Here is a 16,221-nt window from a genome sequence, read left to right on the forward strand (position 1 = left end):
CCTCTGCCTTCTTGTTGTTGAGTTCTTATGTATTATCCTAGGATCAGGATGCCTGATGTGTGGTTGCATCTGTTCCATCTGCAGTCTTGGTTGTCATTTAATCTCTGTCTTGTAGGCATTAATAAAATGGAAGTTAGTCTATGGGACCATGGAGTTCAACCACTGCAGACTTAGGCCCCTGTTTGGCTTTTATTGGCTTTGTGGTCCTCTGAAATTTAGCAGCACCCTAATCTTACCCTAGCTAGAGCTGCTCATCCTATAAACTGTTCAGCTATGGAGTCCTTTCACATCAAGCTAGAATTACCCTTTAGGCTCACTGATTCTCAACTCGAAACTCTTTTCTTCCTCAGCCACGGTCTTGAGAATTTCTGGTATTTCTTGCATAAGTTATGAGAGCTGAAGAAAGCTTGAGCAGGATAGTGATATATACTTCAGGCCTTCTCTTTACCTGGCTCTGCCCGGCTGACATTTCTACCTCATGCAGCTGACTAGTTTGATGAAGGGGAGGCAGCAAGGAACTTCTTGAGTTCCAGAGTAGATATGGGGTGAGTTGTCAGTGCAGGTTACTGAATATTTGGGGGAGTTTCTGTCACCCAACTGTCCAGAGTTTCAGTCCCAAAGTAGGTTCAGGGAATAAAGCCACCACCACCCCACCCCCCCCACCCCCCCCACACACATACTATCCATACTCTTTTGTTCTCTCGTAGGGAACAATCCTTTTCTAGTCCAAAAAGGATTTTTATTTTTATCATCTCTCCTTTTTGCAGTAAAACTGCTCCTATGGTATCACTTATTTATTTATTTATTTATTTATTTATTTATTTTCCTACCCTCTCTATGGTCTAAACCCTTTGCTTCAAGTCCTCCAGGATTTGGCTCTTGATATTTAAATCCAAGCTTTTGGAATTTTTTTCCTCCTAAGGTACTGGTACTTGCAATTCAAAGCCATCGTTTTAAAGACTATTGTCTGCGCTTTTCTCCACTGTAGACGTACAAAGGTCAAGTTAATTGCTCAAAGGCCCAAAATGTGATTCTGTGTTCTCTCTCTGAATCAACCATACCCTGAGGCATCCAGAAAATCCTCTTTGCTACTTAACTATAGTAGAAAAATAGAACTAAAAGAAATTGAAAAATACCAGCACTTAGCTTACTAGCAAAATACCCTTCTACAGAAGGAAACCTGCAGTGGAATAAAATGATAGGTGTACTGTATATTTATATTTGCCTATCTCCATAAGCTACAACAAAAACAAAACAAAAATATGCCAATTGTATGTCTTTGTATTCTAACTTAAATAATGTTCTCCAATTAAAACAATTAATGTTAGAATAGTTTTGCTATAATAGTTCTGCATCTTTTAATATGAGCATGCTGTCTTGGTCAAACCCTCCTACCTATAAACATCATTGATTCATTGATTGAATGCCTACTATACACCAGAAACTACGAATAAGTAAGTAAAAAAGAACAGTAGGCACATTCCCTAATGTACTAAATGCTGAGAACCCCTCAGTCACCAAGTGAACATCAAAAATCCTCAAGTTTTCATCTCACAGAGCAGAACCTCCCAAACCCTACCTTTCCAAGAAGTTCAAAGCCACACCTGGAATCTTCACTTATTCCATCTGGTGATGGAGCTGTGTATTTGATATTTCCTTCTTCACCACTAGAGAGGGCACTCTGTTAGATCCCTAAAGAGTTAATGCAAGATACTCAGTTTTAAGGCTGAGTTCTATAAAAAGGCTGTTAAATGAATAATATACAGAAAGAAATGTGTTTTTTAAATAATTAAAACATACTTCCCACCTAATCATTTCCCAAGATGCAACTGGTTTTTAGAAGAGTAGAAAATGATGCCATCAGTTTAAACAAGATATATTTAGCTTATTTTCTTTCTTCTTGGTATTAAAATGAATGCAGCAAAATCCATTTCTCCTTTCATTTCTTTGCTAATAAAATAATCTCATAATTGGATTCTAATGTTACTAAACTTAAATTAATAATAAATCAGAATCTGAAGAGATAAATGATTTTTCACAGCTACACAGGGGATCTTTCAAAGTTTTATTAGGACTAGGCTTTTTTAAAACAATGACATTTATTTTGAGCCTTCTTTATTCTTATAGCACATGATCTGATGAGAAGCCAGGATGAATTAAAGATGATCATGAGATTAAAATAACTTTCAGGATACCAGAGTTTTATCTCTTAAATACTAAATTTCTAAAATTGCGAAATTTGAAATATGCATTTCCCATAATCCTTTAGGCCAGTGTTTCTTAAATTTGTATAGTATATAGAGTCTTTTTAAAGGAAAAACAAGGAGAAAAAAATCTTTTTTGAGCCCCGTCATCAAATCATTTTCATGACAATTACTTAAAATTACTTAAAAACATGCAAACATAAGACCAGGCATAAACACTTTATGCTTATACATCTTACAAAATATAATTTCAAGTAAAATGCAAAAAGATCTACAAATCTGAAGAATTTAATTTTACAATATTGGTTTTTAATGTAATAGGAGATATTATATTATGCTTATACCTCTTACAAAATATAATGCTTATACCTCTTACAAAATATAATTTGAAGTAAAATACAAAAAGATCTACAAATCTGAGAAATTTCATTTCATAATATTGGTTTTTAATGTAATAGGAGATATTGTGTTTAAATGAAATATCCGTTTACCATGTGAGTATGTCATTAGCTTGCTATACATAGGTTCTTAATATTTAGTATGGCAATATAGTATGCACAGTACTGACAATTCTCCTAGTATTTTGTTGGTGGAAATCTCTTTTTGCACTGTCATCATTAGCCTTTGTCTGTCTCTGTTCTTACTAATACTTCTTTTTTTTTCCTTTTTATTTTTAAATTAAAGTTTGTTGGGGTGACAATTGTTAGTAAAGTTACATAGGTTTCAAGTGTTACATCTAGTCTGTATTACATCATCTGTAAATCCCATTGTGTGTTCAGCACCCAGAGCCAGTTCTCTTTCATCACCATATATTTGATCCCTTTTACCCTCATCTACCACCCCACTCCCTCCCTACCCTCTGGTAACTACTAAATTTTTGTCTGTGTCTATAAGATTTTGTTTCTTTATTTGTTTCTCTTGTTCTTTTGTTGCTTTCAGTTTTATATCCCACATATCAGTGAAATCATATGGTTCTCGACTTTTTCTGTCTAACTTATTTCACTTAGCATAATAATTTCAAAATCCATCCATGTTGTCGCAAATGGCACTATTTTATCATTTCTTCTTGCAGAATTGTATTCCATTGTATATATATACCACAACTTCTTTATCCAATGATCTATCAAAGGACACTTTGGATGTTTCCATATCTTGGCCACTATAAATAAAGCTGCAATGAACATTGGAGCACATAGCTTTACAGATAAATGTTTTCAGATATTTTGGGTAGACACCCAGGAGAGGGATTTTTGGGTCATTACTAATACTTCTTGATGCCAAAATAGTTGTATCTATAAACATGAATACTGGGTTCATATGAGAGTGTATGTTTAGAAGATAGTGGTTTAATAGACCCCCAAATCACTTAGATTATTTATTAAATTATTATGAGAATTCAAAACAAAAACATAAAATAATATTTTTAGAGAATAATTTTAAAAGGGGCAAGCTCAAGATCATTATATAAACATAAAAAAGACTATCAAAAATTATATTTAATTTGATTATTAATGAGGAAACCAATAAGATGTTATCAATTGGCTCAGTATGGCATTCAAAATACCACATGTACTTAGTTGAATCTGGAATGTTGAGATGAATCTATGAATAGCTGCAAAACTGACTTTTTTCCTTAGGGTTGGAATGGGGAGAAATCAATTTTCCCTCCACCAGAAGGAATTTGCCTATCTTTGAATAAGTATCATTTTAACTATCAGTTATCTACAATTTACAACTTTGTAAAATAGCTCAGTTGCCCTCCAAAGAATCACATAACCAAAAAGGGTCTGCTAGATAATGCCTTCTTTCCATTAAAGATACTCAATGCATTTCAAAGTCTTTCAAATTTGTCCATCCATTGTGTTTAAGAGGAATATGCAGACCCATAATATGCATGATCTCTGTGAAAACCTTGACAATCTCCCATAGCTCACCTGTCTCCCTTGAGACCTTACCTCTACCTTCAGATAGGTGCCCCATATGAGTCCTATTCTTAGAGGAATGTGTGTCTCTCCCCTGAGATATAAACACCAAGCAATCTGTTTGGGTGAGTTGGATGACTTCCAAGGGAAGAAGAAGTGTGATAACTAATCCTAGATCTTTTAAACATGAAAATTTTGCCCAAGGGTAGAGAGTTACAATGGTAAACCAAATCTTTAGTCTGGATAATTGAGTTTTATTTTTTCTCTCTTTTTTGTCTTTTCTTGTTCTTTCTTTTTTTTTATTTTTATTTTTTGAGGGGAGAACAGTTACCACATACCAGGTACCATGTACTGTATTAAGTATTTTACATATATTATTTCATTATATATCACAATAACCGTATAAGTATGTGCATTTTATGGGTGAGAAAATTCTGCCTGAACTAGTCACATGGTAATTATTAAAAAAAGATTATTGAATGAAAAAACAGAGCAAAACCAAATGTGTATTTAATAAATTCTGAAACTAATAATCAGAACAGTATCTTAAGAACTCATTTAGATGACACATATCCCAAAGTTAGATACTCAGTCAATATATATAGAACATATCCTAGTCCTTCCCACCTCATCTGGAAAATTGAGTCTACAACCTACATTTTTTCCATAGCCTGGTATATACATTTGTCATAGCACCTGACAAATGGCATTAAATTATCTTTTTATGCGTTTATGTCTCCCTACCTTCATTGGCTAAGCTATGAGTTACTTTAAGAGGAAGGGTCATGTTTTATGTATGTATCCATTGTGTCTTGTGCAGTCACTGGCCCATGTTGGGACTTAAATATACAGTTTTGAACTTATCTGAAGTATGCATATGAGCTATGCAGTAAAGCTAATTCCTAAAACTGAACCTCTGGAAAAATTCAATCCTAAATCACTAATGACAAAGATTTTATTTCATCTTTCAAAATGTTTCAGTGCAATTAGGTAAATTTTAATAAATTTATTAAACTTGGAGCTGCTTAAAATTTCCTCTAAGGACACATGGGAAAGGCTTGTCTTATCAGTGGGTACAGGCCTGCGGACCCTGCGGACTGAATGTCATGATATGACATCTCTGAGAGTTTAGTGGAAAACAAAACTTGTGACAATGCAAAACCATTAGAAATTGACTAGAATTTTGCACTACAATTATGTATCCAATGGACTGAGATTGAAAAATCTTAAATGCCAGTGTTTTTAAGTTCTTCAAATCTCACAAACTCAATACCACCTTTTTTCCTTAAAGTATTTCTTAAAATACCAGTGAATATCAAACAATGACTAAGGAACTGGGAACACAGAGAGCTGACATTCACATTGGCAGAAAGAAAGAATAGAAACCGAAACTAAAGTGAGATTGGGAGAGAAAACATTAGAAAAATGGAAGAAAAATTACACTAACATGCTAGGAAAATGTCCCTTTGTGTTAACTATTCTAATCATCAACTATTTGGTTGGAGAATAAAAATAAAACATGGAATTAAAAAAAATATGTATTACTTGGTATATATATATATATATATATATATATATATACACATATATATGTATGTATACCTTTATATGTATATATACATATTTCTTAAATATGTTAAACCTATGCAAGCAAGAACCATATTTCCTAATCAGCAATAGAGGATTTCTTTTGGCCAGAGTAAGAAAGTAATTAAAGTGTGGACACTTTACAATTTGGATTGCAATCTGACAATATTTTCTGTGAATACATGGAGTGGTTCCCATGTGTGAGAGAGTTATCTAGAATTCCAGTTACTTTAGAGGTTTAGTAGCCATTTTCTGTCCTGCCAATAGAATGCAACCCAAACCCTAAATTGTCTGGTCACAGATTGGGAAGGACAGTAGAGACCAGTAAGAGGTAACATTGTAGATGTTTGGTTGATTAAATACAAAGCATCCATCTGCCCATTATGGTCTTGGTGTGAAGTAAGCTTCTCACTCGAAAGCTAATTTTTGAACTATTCTGTTTCATAGCAAGTTTCCTCTTAGAACAATTGTTAAAAAAAAAATGTAGGTTTCCTTCTAGAGAGTTTCACAAGATGGTTTGGGTTTTGTTTTGTTTTTAATTATATTATTTCATTTTTGAAATCTTATAAATGGTTCCTCCCATTTGGGAGAGAATTTTGGAAAAAAAATAGGTTAGAAGGCCGTTAAAAGCAATCTGATGATATTTGGTACCAGGTAGGCTAAGAAAAATTTTCATATGCTTTAAAAATTGGAATGCCCACAGGGAGGACTTCATTTAAAAGTGTGTGTGGGATTGGTGGTCAGGGAGATGTATTTATCTGAAAGCATTTCTTATTGGAATGCTGTTGTATTCATGGTTATATTTTGTATCTCAAATACTGCACCTGTCACAAGCTTGGATTTATTTTAAGTATTCATAATGCTTGTTGTTGGGAGAGTCTGCAAATCCCTCGTTGGCAGCACTGTCACCAGGAGTAGATGCACCTGTCTTCCCAGCTGGGATTTGCTCATGGGAAAGGCAGACATGTAACATGTTATCCTTACGGACAGCTGTATGTATAAGTAGCCCGAGCCTAGGGTGTAGAAGACTTAAATTTTGTTAAAAAAAAAAGAAAGACTTCATTGTCCCAATGAAATTTCACATGAAAAATATTTTGATGTTTTGATTCAGTAAACTTAGAGGATATACAGGCTTGGTTTAAGGGAATAACATTATTTAGTTTGCTTTGGTCTGATCACTCCAACAGCTTTTAGTGACTCAGCGAACACCAATATTTTCAGCTCAGATTAGCTTGGGGTTTAGAATAAAATAGTTCATTCTGTTTCTGTGCAAGACCTCACTTAAAACATGGACTTCCCCTTAATGCTACAGCCATAACTCTTTGTTCTTGTCCATTTTAGTTGTTCATTTCCCCCCAACAGAATCTATGCGTATAATAGAGGTTGTGTCTATTTTGCTAACATTATTTCCTCTAACATGCTGCCCCTGTGTTAACTCTGGATATATCTGTGCTTAATAAATCTTTGTTAACTGGATGCATGAATGAAAGAATGAAGAATTGTTTTTTACTGCCCAGAAGGAGGTATAGAAATTCCTTCTTAAAGACTCCCTGATTCAAAATCATTCCAAAGCTGAGAGGTCTCTTTGAGTCCCATTGTTTGTTCATTTTTTATTGATGTATAATTTACTTACACTAAAATACAGATTTTTAAGGGTAAAGTTCCACGGAGTTTTTTCAAGTGTGTGCACCCATATAACTACCACCCCAATCAAGAGGTAGAATTTTTCTATTATCACCATAAGGTCCCTCATGCTACATTCCAGCTAATTTCTTACAAACACTGTTTGATTATCATCATAGTCTTTTTCTTTTTTTCCTTTTCTAGAACATCATATAAATGTAACCATAAAATATGTGTATGGATCATTTCACTTAACTTTAAGGTTTTTAGATATATCCATATTGTCCTCATTGATATTTAAAAGGATTAATGAGAGTCAAGAAATTACCCATGTTAAAAATAATAAGATTAATAAGGAAGGACAGTATATATACATATATATACCTTTTATATATATACACATATATACCTTACATATATATATATATACACATACATATACCATATATATATATATATATATATACCTTTTGTGTGCCTCTCCTTGGAAGATGTATTGGTTCCACTTCTCCAGTCTCCAAACACTTGCTCTTATGAATTCCAAAGATATGCAAAATAAAATTCTTAGAAGTAGTCAGAGTTCAGAAGTACCATCCAATTTATATTATTGTACTATGAGCCTCCATAGGTAGATTATCTGACAAATCAAGCCAATCTGAGTGGGGGGGGAGGCACATTTTAGAGCTGGTAACTCTGCCCAGGCTTCCTGACTTCTCTGACCTTTACACAGCACTACACTTTTGGTTTCCTTTATGCTCCAGACATTTCTGTGGGTGAATAACATGTATAAAATGTAGAGGTTCAGAAAGAGCTCTCAAATGAGATATTTCTACTACAAGTCTGATTTAAAATACATTTTCAACCACATATAATTCTTAAGGTTGTAGAGGGTAGTGTTTGGGTAGCATTGAAAGGAGGTTTGGGTAGAATTGAATAGTCTGTTTTCAGGAAATGGGAAGAAGAGGCCTGGCAAGTGAAGCCTGTAGAAAACGGATTCATTGAATTACAGCAGGACATGATCAACTGCCAAAGCTAGCTTATTTTCTTTGCTAGTTCCAAAAAGGAATGCCTAAAACTTTGTGATGACAGAAGGCTATCTTGTAGAACATGCTGGCAGAGGATGTTTTTTCACTGGCTCAGGCCAGTATTATTATAGACTTGATAGGGTACTTAGGGCTCCAGTAGGGATATCTAGGTCAGAAAGTTAGGCATTGGAGATTAGGGACCAAAATATGTTAGTTTATTTCAGAGTAAAGCAATAAAACAGTCTTAGTGAAGCCACAGAAAGGACTGTATAATCCTAACAACTTTCTACTTCTCTTGCAGAAACATTTGCTATTACTAATGAGATAAAGAATAAAAATATGATCTAGGGGAAAGTAGTAAGTAAACAATCATGGAAAATAGTTAACATTAGACGTTTTAACAGGTAAAGGCACATTCATTCAAAGGTGGATAAGGGGGAAATTATAAATGATTTAAAGAAAGAAAATTCCCTTTTTAAATATATGCTCTTTAAAAAGTTCTGATTATTTTGTGCAAGATAGTTTGATGCAAGATATGTGGAAATTTCATGAAATGGCAAAAAGAGAATCTAAACAATTTGAAACGGAGTTTAATGTTAGCTGGAGCATATCAAGAAGTGTATTTATATATATTTCTTTCCCCTTAGACCCGGTAGAGACACTTCAAGAACTACTCAGTCCCGGAGTGGAGGGATTGTGTGAAGACACGGATGTTTTACACTGACACGAGTACGGGAGTTTTCATTATAAGGTAACAGTCGATTCCCACTTTTCATTTTGTAGACTTTAAAAATGAACAAAATTGTGATGTAAAAATAGGCAGTATTATCAGAAGTATTAAGGGCACATTGAATTTGTTAATAGCTTTGTAGTAGTTCATATTTTATACCTTTCTTGTGAAGTGCATTCAGAAATAATTCCTTGGCAAATACTATCCTTATGTAAAAGTGAGATGATATGTAGAAACAATGGGAATTGCCAAGCACCCACCTAGCCATTTTGGATTAAAACATTGTCAACAGATATTTTCTTGTGAGGTGCTTCTCAAGCTTTTTCTTGTCATGCACACAGACAATGATGGTATTGCTAATGATGGTACACTGCAGAGGTTGCTCACAACCAGAGACTACCACCTCTGTCGTGCAGCTCCAGAGCAGCTCCAGGCTGAAGAGATTGAAACTTAGTGCATCTCTAAACGGTTGTTTGGAGGAGCAGTGCTGGGGAGCCATGGAATCTTTTTCCTGTTTGAAAGTCCTAAAGTGTCATCTGCTTTTTACATGTATGCATCTCTGTTATTGGAGTCTGCGTTTAGAGGAGTTTTCCTTAGTAAAGAACGATAGTTGGAGACCTAAATTTTCACGTGAAGTTAATTTTACCTCAAGATTTACCAGTATTTTTAATTTTAGCAATTCTTTTTCAATATCAAGAAACTTGAACCCAGAGTATTTGCCTCCTTCCTATTAGCTCTCTCCTAGAGAATCCACAGAAGCATCTCAATTGTAGCAGGACCCCTTGTTGTCCTAGGTCTCTAGGGAAGTTTACGAAAGACACAATCTGCCCCAAGGGTCATAAAGCCTTCCCGTGGTCTGACGTAATTGTATAGCTGAGGCCTCACTCAATATTTGACCTTCTCTGGTCAGTCCTGATTTAATTATCTCAGTAGTCATTCAAAAAATGATTAAAGGTTCAAGAGATTTGGGGCCTGACCCACACCCAGACTGAATGTTGCATAATCATAGGTTTTAAGCTAATGGGACCTGGACACTCTTTGGCATTTTTTCTGTGCTTGAGGAATAAGAGGTAACAACTAAGATACTCAGTGGTATCATCATGAAAAACTGGCGCAAAATACCCTTTGGTTACAATTCTAGAAGCCATCTTATTTTTACTAGGATTTTTGTCTTATTTTGGTTTGGTTTAGTCTTATAACCTCAGTTTTAAGTATTGCTTTTTTTTTTTTTTTTTTTAAAGCAGATTTAGATAAATTAATTGAAAACTATAGAGAGTTCTACGTACCCTTCCCCTCAAACACACATCGTCCTCCCTATTATTAACATTAGTGTGGTACATTTGTTACAGTGGATGAACCCATATTGAGAATGATTAACTGAAATCCATTACAAAGGGTTCACTTTGTATTGAATATTATATGGGTTTTGAAAAATATATAATGACATATTTCAATTGTTATTGTATCATACAGAATATTTTTACTGCCCTAAAACACCCTGTACTCCCCTATTCACCCTTTCCTCCCCTCGCTGAAACCATGGCAACCTCTGATCATTTTACTGCCTCAAGCTTTGCCTTTTCAAGAATGTCATATAATTGAAATCATATAATACATAGTATTTTCAGATTGGTTTCTTTCACTTAGTAATATGCTTTTAAGTTTCCTCCATGTCTTTTTGTGACTGAATAGCTCATTTCTTTTTATTGCTGAATATTGTTCCGTTGTCTGGATGGACCCCAGTGTGTTTATCCATTCACCTACTGAAGGACATCTTGGTTGCTTCCAAGTTTGACAGTTATGAAAAAAGCTTCTATAAACATTTCTCTGCAGACTTTCGTGGTGCATGCCTTTTCAGCTCATTTAGGTACATAGCAAGGAATGTATTTACTTGACCATGTGGTAAGAGTATGTTTGGTTTTGTAAGTTGCCAAACTGTATTTCATAGTGCCTATACCATTTTGCATTCCCACCAGCAACGAATGAGGGTTCCTTATCAGCATTTGGTAGTGTCAGTGTTTTAAATTTTAGCCATTCTAATAGGTGTGTAATATTTTCTCATTGTCTTAGTTTTTAAAACAATTGATTGCAAAAGATATTGACACTGCCCAGAAGACTCTGGACACTTAGCCACTAGAAATATCTTCACTATTTACTTGGTAATGACATTGGTTAAGAATTTGAGCTTTCCCCTGGCAATATCTACTGTGGTAACACAGTTTTATGAGATAAGTGTGTATATATGCCTAAGTACGAAGGTCTGACAATTAAGTTCGCAAACTTGTTGCAACGATATTGCTAACCTTTTTGGTATCAGAGGGATTCTTCATTATGAATTTGTACCAACTGGACAAAAAGTTAACCAAGTGTACTATTGGTGCTGAAAAGTACTGAAAAGGCTGCCTGAAAAAGTTAGATGAAAATGACCTTAACTTTTCACCAACAATTTATGACTTTTGTATCATGAATATGTACCAGCTCACATGGCACTGTCTGTGAGTTAGTTTTTAGCCAGTAAACAAATAACTGTATTGGGACACCCTTCCTACTCACCTGATCTGGCCCCCAATGACTTCTTTCTTTACCTGAAGATAAAGGAAATATTGAAAAGAAGACATTTTGGTGACATTCAGTCCATCAAGGGTAATACGATGACTGCTCTGATGGCCATTCCAGAAAAAGAGTTCCAAAATTGCTTTGAAGGGTAGATTGGGCTCTGGCTCGGTGTATAGCTTCCCAAAGGGAGTACTTCAATGGTGACTGTAGTGATAGTCAGCAATGAGGTATGTAGCACTCTTTTTAGGATGAGTTCGCGAACTTAATTTTCTGACCTCATATGTATGTATGTATGTATGTATGTATGTATGTATGTATGTGAATAACTACTGGAAACCAAAATTAATTTTAGACTGTAGCAAAGAATAAAAAACACATATGTTTCAGCAAAAAGAGCTGTAGCCCAGGAGACACTGACTCGGGTAGCAATGTAAATTATGCTACTCTACCGCTTTTTAATCTTGAAAGTGTCTGCCAGGTTCACAATTTGGTCCATTTCATGTATATGAGGTCTCCGAATTCATACCCTTTTTGTCCTAATCATACAGTCCTGCTTGCTCAGCATTATGCATCTTGATTGATTATTATGGAGCAGTTATGATTGGGTGGGGAAGGTCTTAATCCATTGGTCAAAATGAAACTAGGAATTCCCTTATAATAGTTGACTTGGATGGTGTAAATGAGCAAGGCGTAGAGCAGGAAGCCAAGAGTTCAGTCTGAGTTCTTCCTAGTATACAGAGTACGTGAGAAGCCCCTATTAGCAAATGGCCACTACACTCCTATTAGTTATTAAATTTGGGCCCATGGTTGATGATGGGGAGTCTGTCTCAGCAGACAAATTTCTTCTCGGGGCTCAAACGAAATTAATCTTTCTACGTGGAGACCACATTACTATTCTCTTATAGAAAGAGGTCATAACAGGAAAGACTTTTCTAATAGTACACCATTAAAATGAATATATGCAGAGTATATCAAAGATATTTTTGTTTCTAAAAATGAAATATTTGTATTCTATAGATCCTAATATTAAATCAGGTCATGCTTGATGTTATTTAAAGCTAGCTTTCTGGCATGAACAGCAGTGTTATATATATATGCCACGTCAAATTAGGCATTTTTCATTTTTGTATTTAGTTCATTTCAGCCATGCAGATATAGGCATAGGAAGAAATTCTTCACAATCCTCTCAAATTATGGTAATTTTTCTGTATGTGTGGCCCATATTTCTGCATTAGATTTTGTTGTATTACTTTGTAAATACTAGTCCTTGTGAGAAAACTTTCATACTAGAGGGTTATTTTCTCCAATGTAAGGAGTACTGTTTTCACATCCCTACCTTCAAAACATAGCAAAATGTCTATATTAAAGAAAAAAATTATCATGATGGTTTTTAAAGATAGGAAGACCTTTTTCAAGAGGGACTACTGCAATAGAGTTTTACAGTAGGGGAGAGATTGGACTTAACTCTAAATACAACAAGGACCAATAGACATTTACAGCCAAGGAGCAGGGTGGGGATCGGTGGATAGAAAATTTCTAAGAGTCTAGGGGATCCTTGCTAGATTGGCTCAACAGGATTCTTGTTGAGGGCAAGCCAGGGTGAAAAAATATGGATGGTGGGGGATGGGGAATGTAATCAGATACCAAGGGAAGCAGATTTCCCCAACATGACTCCATAGGCTCTTGCTAAAGCTGGACTAAATGGACCAAGGAGAGAACCCAAGGTTAGATCCTAGTAAAGAAGAGGATTCAGGGGAGGCTGATCCAGATAAAATAAATATGTTCTCTACTTTGTAAAAAAGATGCACTCTAGTGAAGGAAGGATGGAGCAGAGGGACAAAAAATTTGTGTTGTATTAGTGATCACAGATTAAATACATAAACTAATTTTATAGGAAGTAGAATGATAAGAGGTATATTGTCATTGGATATACTTTAACTCTAGGTTTCTAATTTATTGATATCCTCGTATTGGGGAAACTGGCTTTTCAGACATTGGTGTGCATGAAAATTACCTTGAGGCCTTGTTTAAATTGTATTCTCTTAGACCTCACATCTAAATGTCTGAGTAATTTGAAAGGTCTGTTATTCTATTACAGCTGACCTGAGGGCCACACTTAAAGAACACTGACTTATACCATTTACAATTCTCCCTGCAGTGTGGTTGATGTTAGAAAGTACCCTTGAGAATATGGTGATAGGGAGTTCAGGCCCAAATATAGGAATCAGGCGAATGTGCCAACAAGATTGAGTAACTTTGTGGTGATGTGGTTGGTGAAGAATGGTTCTAAACATCTGAAAACGAGAAAACGAGCTAATTGGAGAGACCATCACAAAAACTGTGTCCACGGTTGGAACAGTTAAAGAGTAAAATGCATATTTTGTAAAAAGAATAAGTATTTTCTAAAAAGATAAACTATAATACAATTACATCAATATTCAATGAAATGTTTATTTCAAAGATATCAGTTATAATATTCACAAAGAAGTCGAAATGTGGGGAAATTATTAAATTAATCTGTACTCCCATCCCAGTAGAATATTATTTTCATTTCTTTAAAGAATGATGACATTAGGAAATATCTAACATAATATTATGTCAAAAAAAATGAGAATCCACAACTATATGCAATATACGGCTTTTTCCACAAAAGTGTGTGTGTGTATATATATATATATATATATATATATATATATATATATATAATGACATTTTAGATATTTTGAACTCAAAATTTTCTTATATATTACATTGTACTCACAAAATCAAATGCTAGAATCTAAAACCTAGTTGAGGTGAATCAGTAATCTTCAGAATCAGAAGATTTGGTCCTGAATTTTTCATAGTTAAAAGTGAATAATTTTCATGTCAAAAGGTATTTTGAGATTATGCTACTTATTAAGCCCCAGGTAAACTACGGAAAGCACTCATACTCTCATCTGGGTGATTATCAGAATCTTTTTTTGTGTGTGGGGGGGTGCTTTTTGAAATGTGGATTCCTTAGAAACCAGACAAGTGATTCAGTTTCTGCAGCTCTGAGTAGGGCCTCTCAAATTGGAATTTTTCAAATGCTTTACTGGTGACTTTATTGATTAGCAAGGGTTGGCAACCACTGCTGTGAGGAAGAAAATTTACGTCTACAAGAATTTCTGCAACGATCAGTATATGACCCCTCTCCCCAAAAAAGATAGGGCAAAATAATGTCAAGTTCTAGATTGTTTAATGTATATAAATAGCAAATGAAGTAGAAGTTCAGAGGAAGGGAGGAATAAGGAGGATTATTTGGGTGGGTCTTCTAGAACAAAAACCTTGTAAGTAGAAGGTTTGTGAAAGGAATCGGTGGCAGTGGTAGGTGCAGAAACCAAAACTTCACTGCAGAAAACAAAAGCTTCATCATCTTAACAACCTTCATGTTAAGATGGAAAGTGGTGAGAAAATGAGACCTTGAAACACTCAGAGATGGCAGTAAAAGAATGGCACCATTTTGAGATGACAGCTTTCCGACCAATGCAAAGTATAAGACTTCCCTAGAGGCCAGGTCCCTTTCCAGGCCTTTCCTCCCAAGTTAGATCCTGGCTTTGCGTCAAGAGATGTCTCCTGGGAAAAGGAGCTCCTTTAGCATTTTGGGATGAAAACGCATATGTAGTCTATAAATCAGTGTTTCTTAAGGTAAAGGGAAGGAAAGTGAGGAAAGGAATATCAGAATATTTGTAGAAGGACAAAACTTTTATTATTTGTGTTTATTGAAAGGAATTATGGCTTTTTAAAGGCAGAAGATCAACCACAGAGTAAGTTGAATTTGCACCTTTACAAATATATATGATTTGCTTTCCCAGAACATGAAAGGTGGAGGTGAGACACGTTTCAGTGTTGGGGACCACATATACCTGACTAAGTTACCCAAGTGTCTTTCTTCTGTGGGCTCAATTTCTTCTTCCGTACAAATGTTATTGTTTAAACTTACATTCCTCTAGCTTATGTTACCTAAACTGACAGTAAATTAGTTTTATGTCACATAGGACCTGGGACTAAGTCAACAAATTTTCCTAAATGAAAAAAAGCCAATACCAGCTTGAGTAGAGTCGACTGAAGAGTGGGTATAGATGAGGCTGGATGTGATTGGTAATCATATTGAGCCGGTTGTTACCTTCCAGAATAAAGAGTTCTGACTTGGCCTTACAGGGAAGGCTCCTGAGGATAATGAGGAGATAAATTTGGGTTTTGAAGAAGAAAATCAGCCAACAGTAAAGGAGATGGATTAAAAAGAGGGGTAAGAGGAAATGCAATTAACATGCTAATTACCTAATTACCATGAGAGGCAACCTGGACTATGCTGTTGGCACTCAAAAGAAAAAAAAGGTAGTGGATAATATAGGGAAGGTTTTCAACTTAATTAAAATAATATTGATTAATCATCTACTAAGTGCCAGTCACGGTTCTAGGCCACAGGGACATGAGTGAACAAAATAGAGCATATATTCTATCTGGGAAAGCCAACCTAAGGAACAATAACTAATAAATATAATAAATTATATATATATATATATATATGTATAATATGTTGGAAGTTGGAA

General features: G+C 35.0%; 1 protein-coding gene across 13 annotated transcripts in view; it reads left to right on the plus strand.

Annotated features, from left to right (window-relative positions):
* B3GALT1 (beta-1,3-galactosyltransferase 1) overlaps positions 1-16,221 on the plus strand; it is a 520,641-nt gene that overhangs the window by 173,534 nt on the left and 330,886 nt on the right. For all 13 annotated transcript variants that reach the window (XR_012497994.1, XM_074337519.1, XM_074337512.1 and 10 more), the window contains one exon: positions 9,009-9,112. Coding sequence is in view for 3 of the 13 variants with exons in the window: in XM_074337519.1 (XP_074193620.1) it covers positions 9,009-9,085 (77 nt within the window). In the remaining 10 variants the exon portion in view is untranslated. The remainder of the gene's footprint in view (positions 1-9,008; positions 9,113-16,221) is intronic.

This window comes from Rhinolophus sinicus, linkage group LG01 (genome assembly GCF_036562045.2).
Source record: "Rhinolophus sinicus isolate RSC01 linkage group LG01, ASM3656204v1, whole genome shotgun sequence".
NCBI lineage: Eukaryota > Metazoa > Chordata > Mammalia > Chiroptera > Rhinolophidae > Rhinolophus > Rhinolophus sinicus.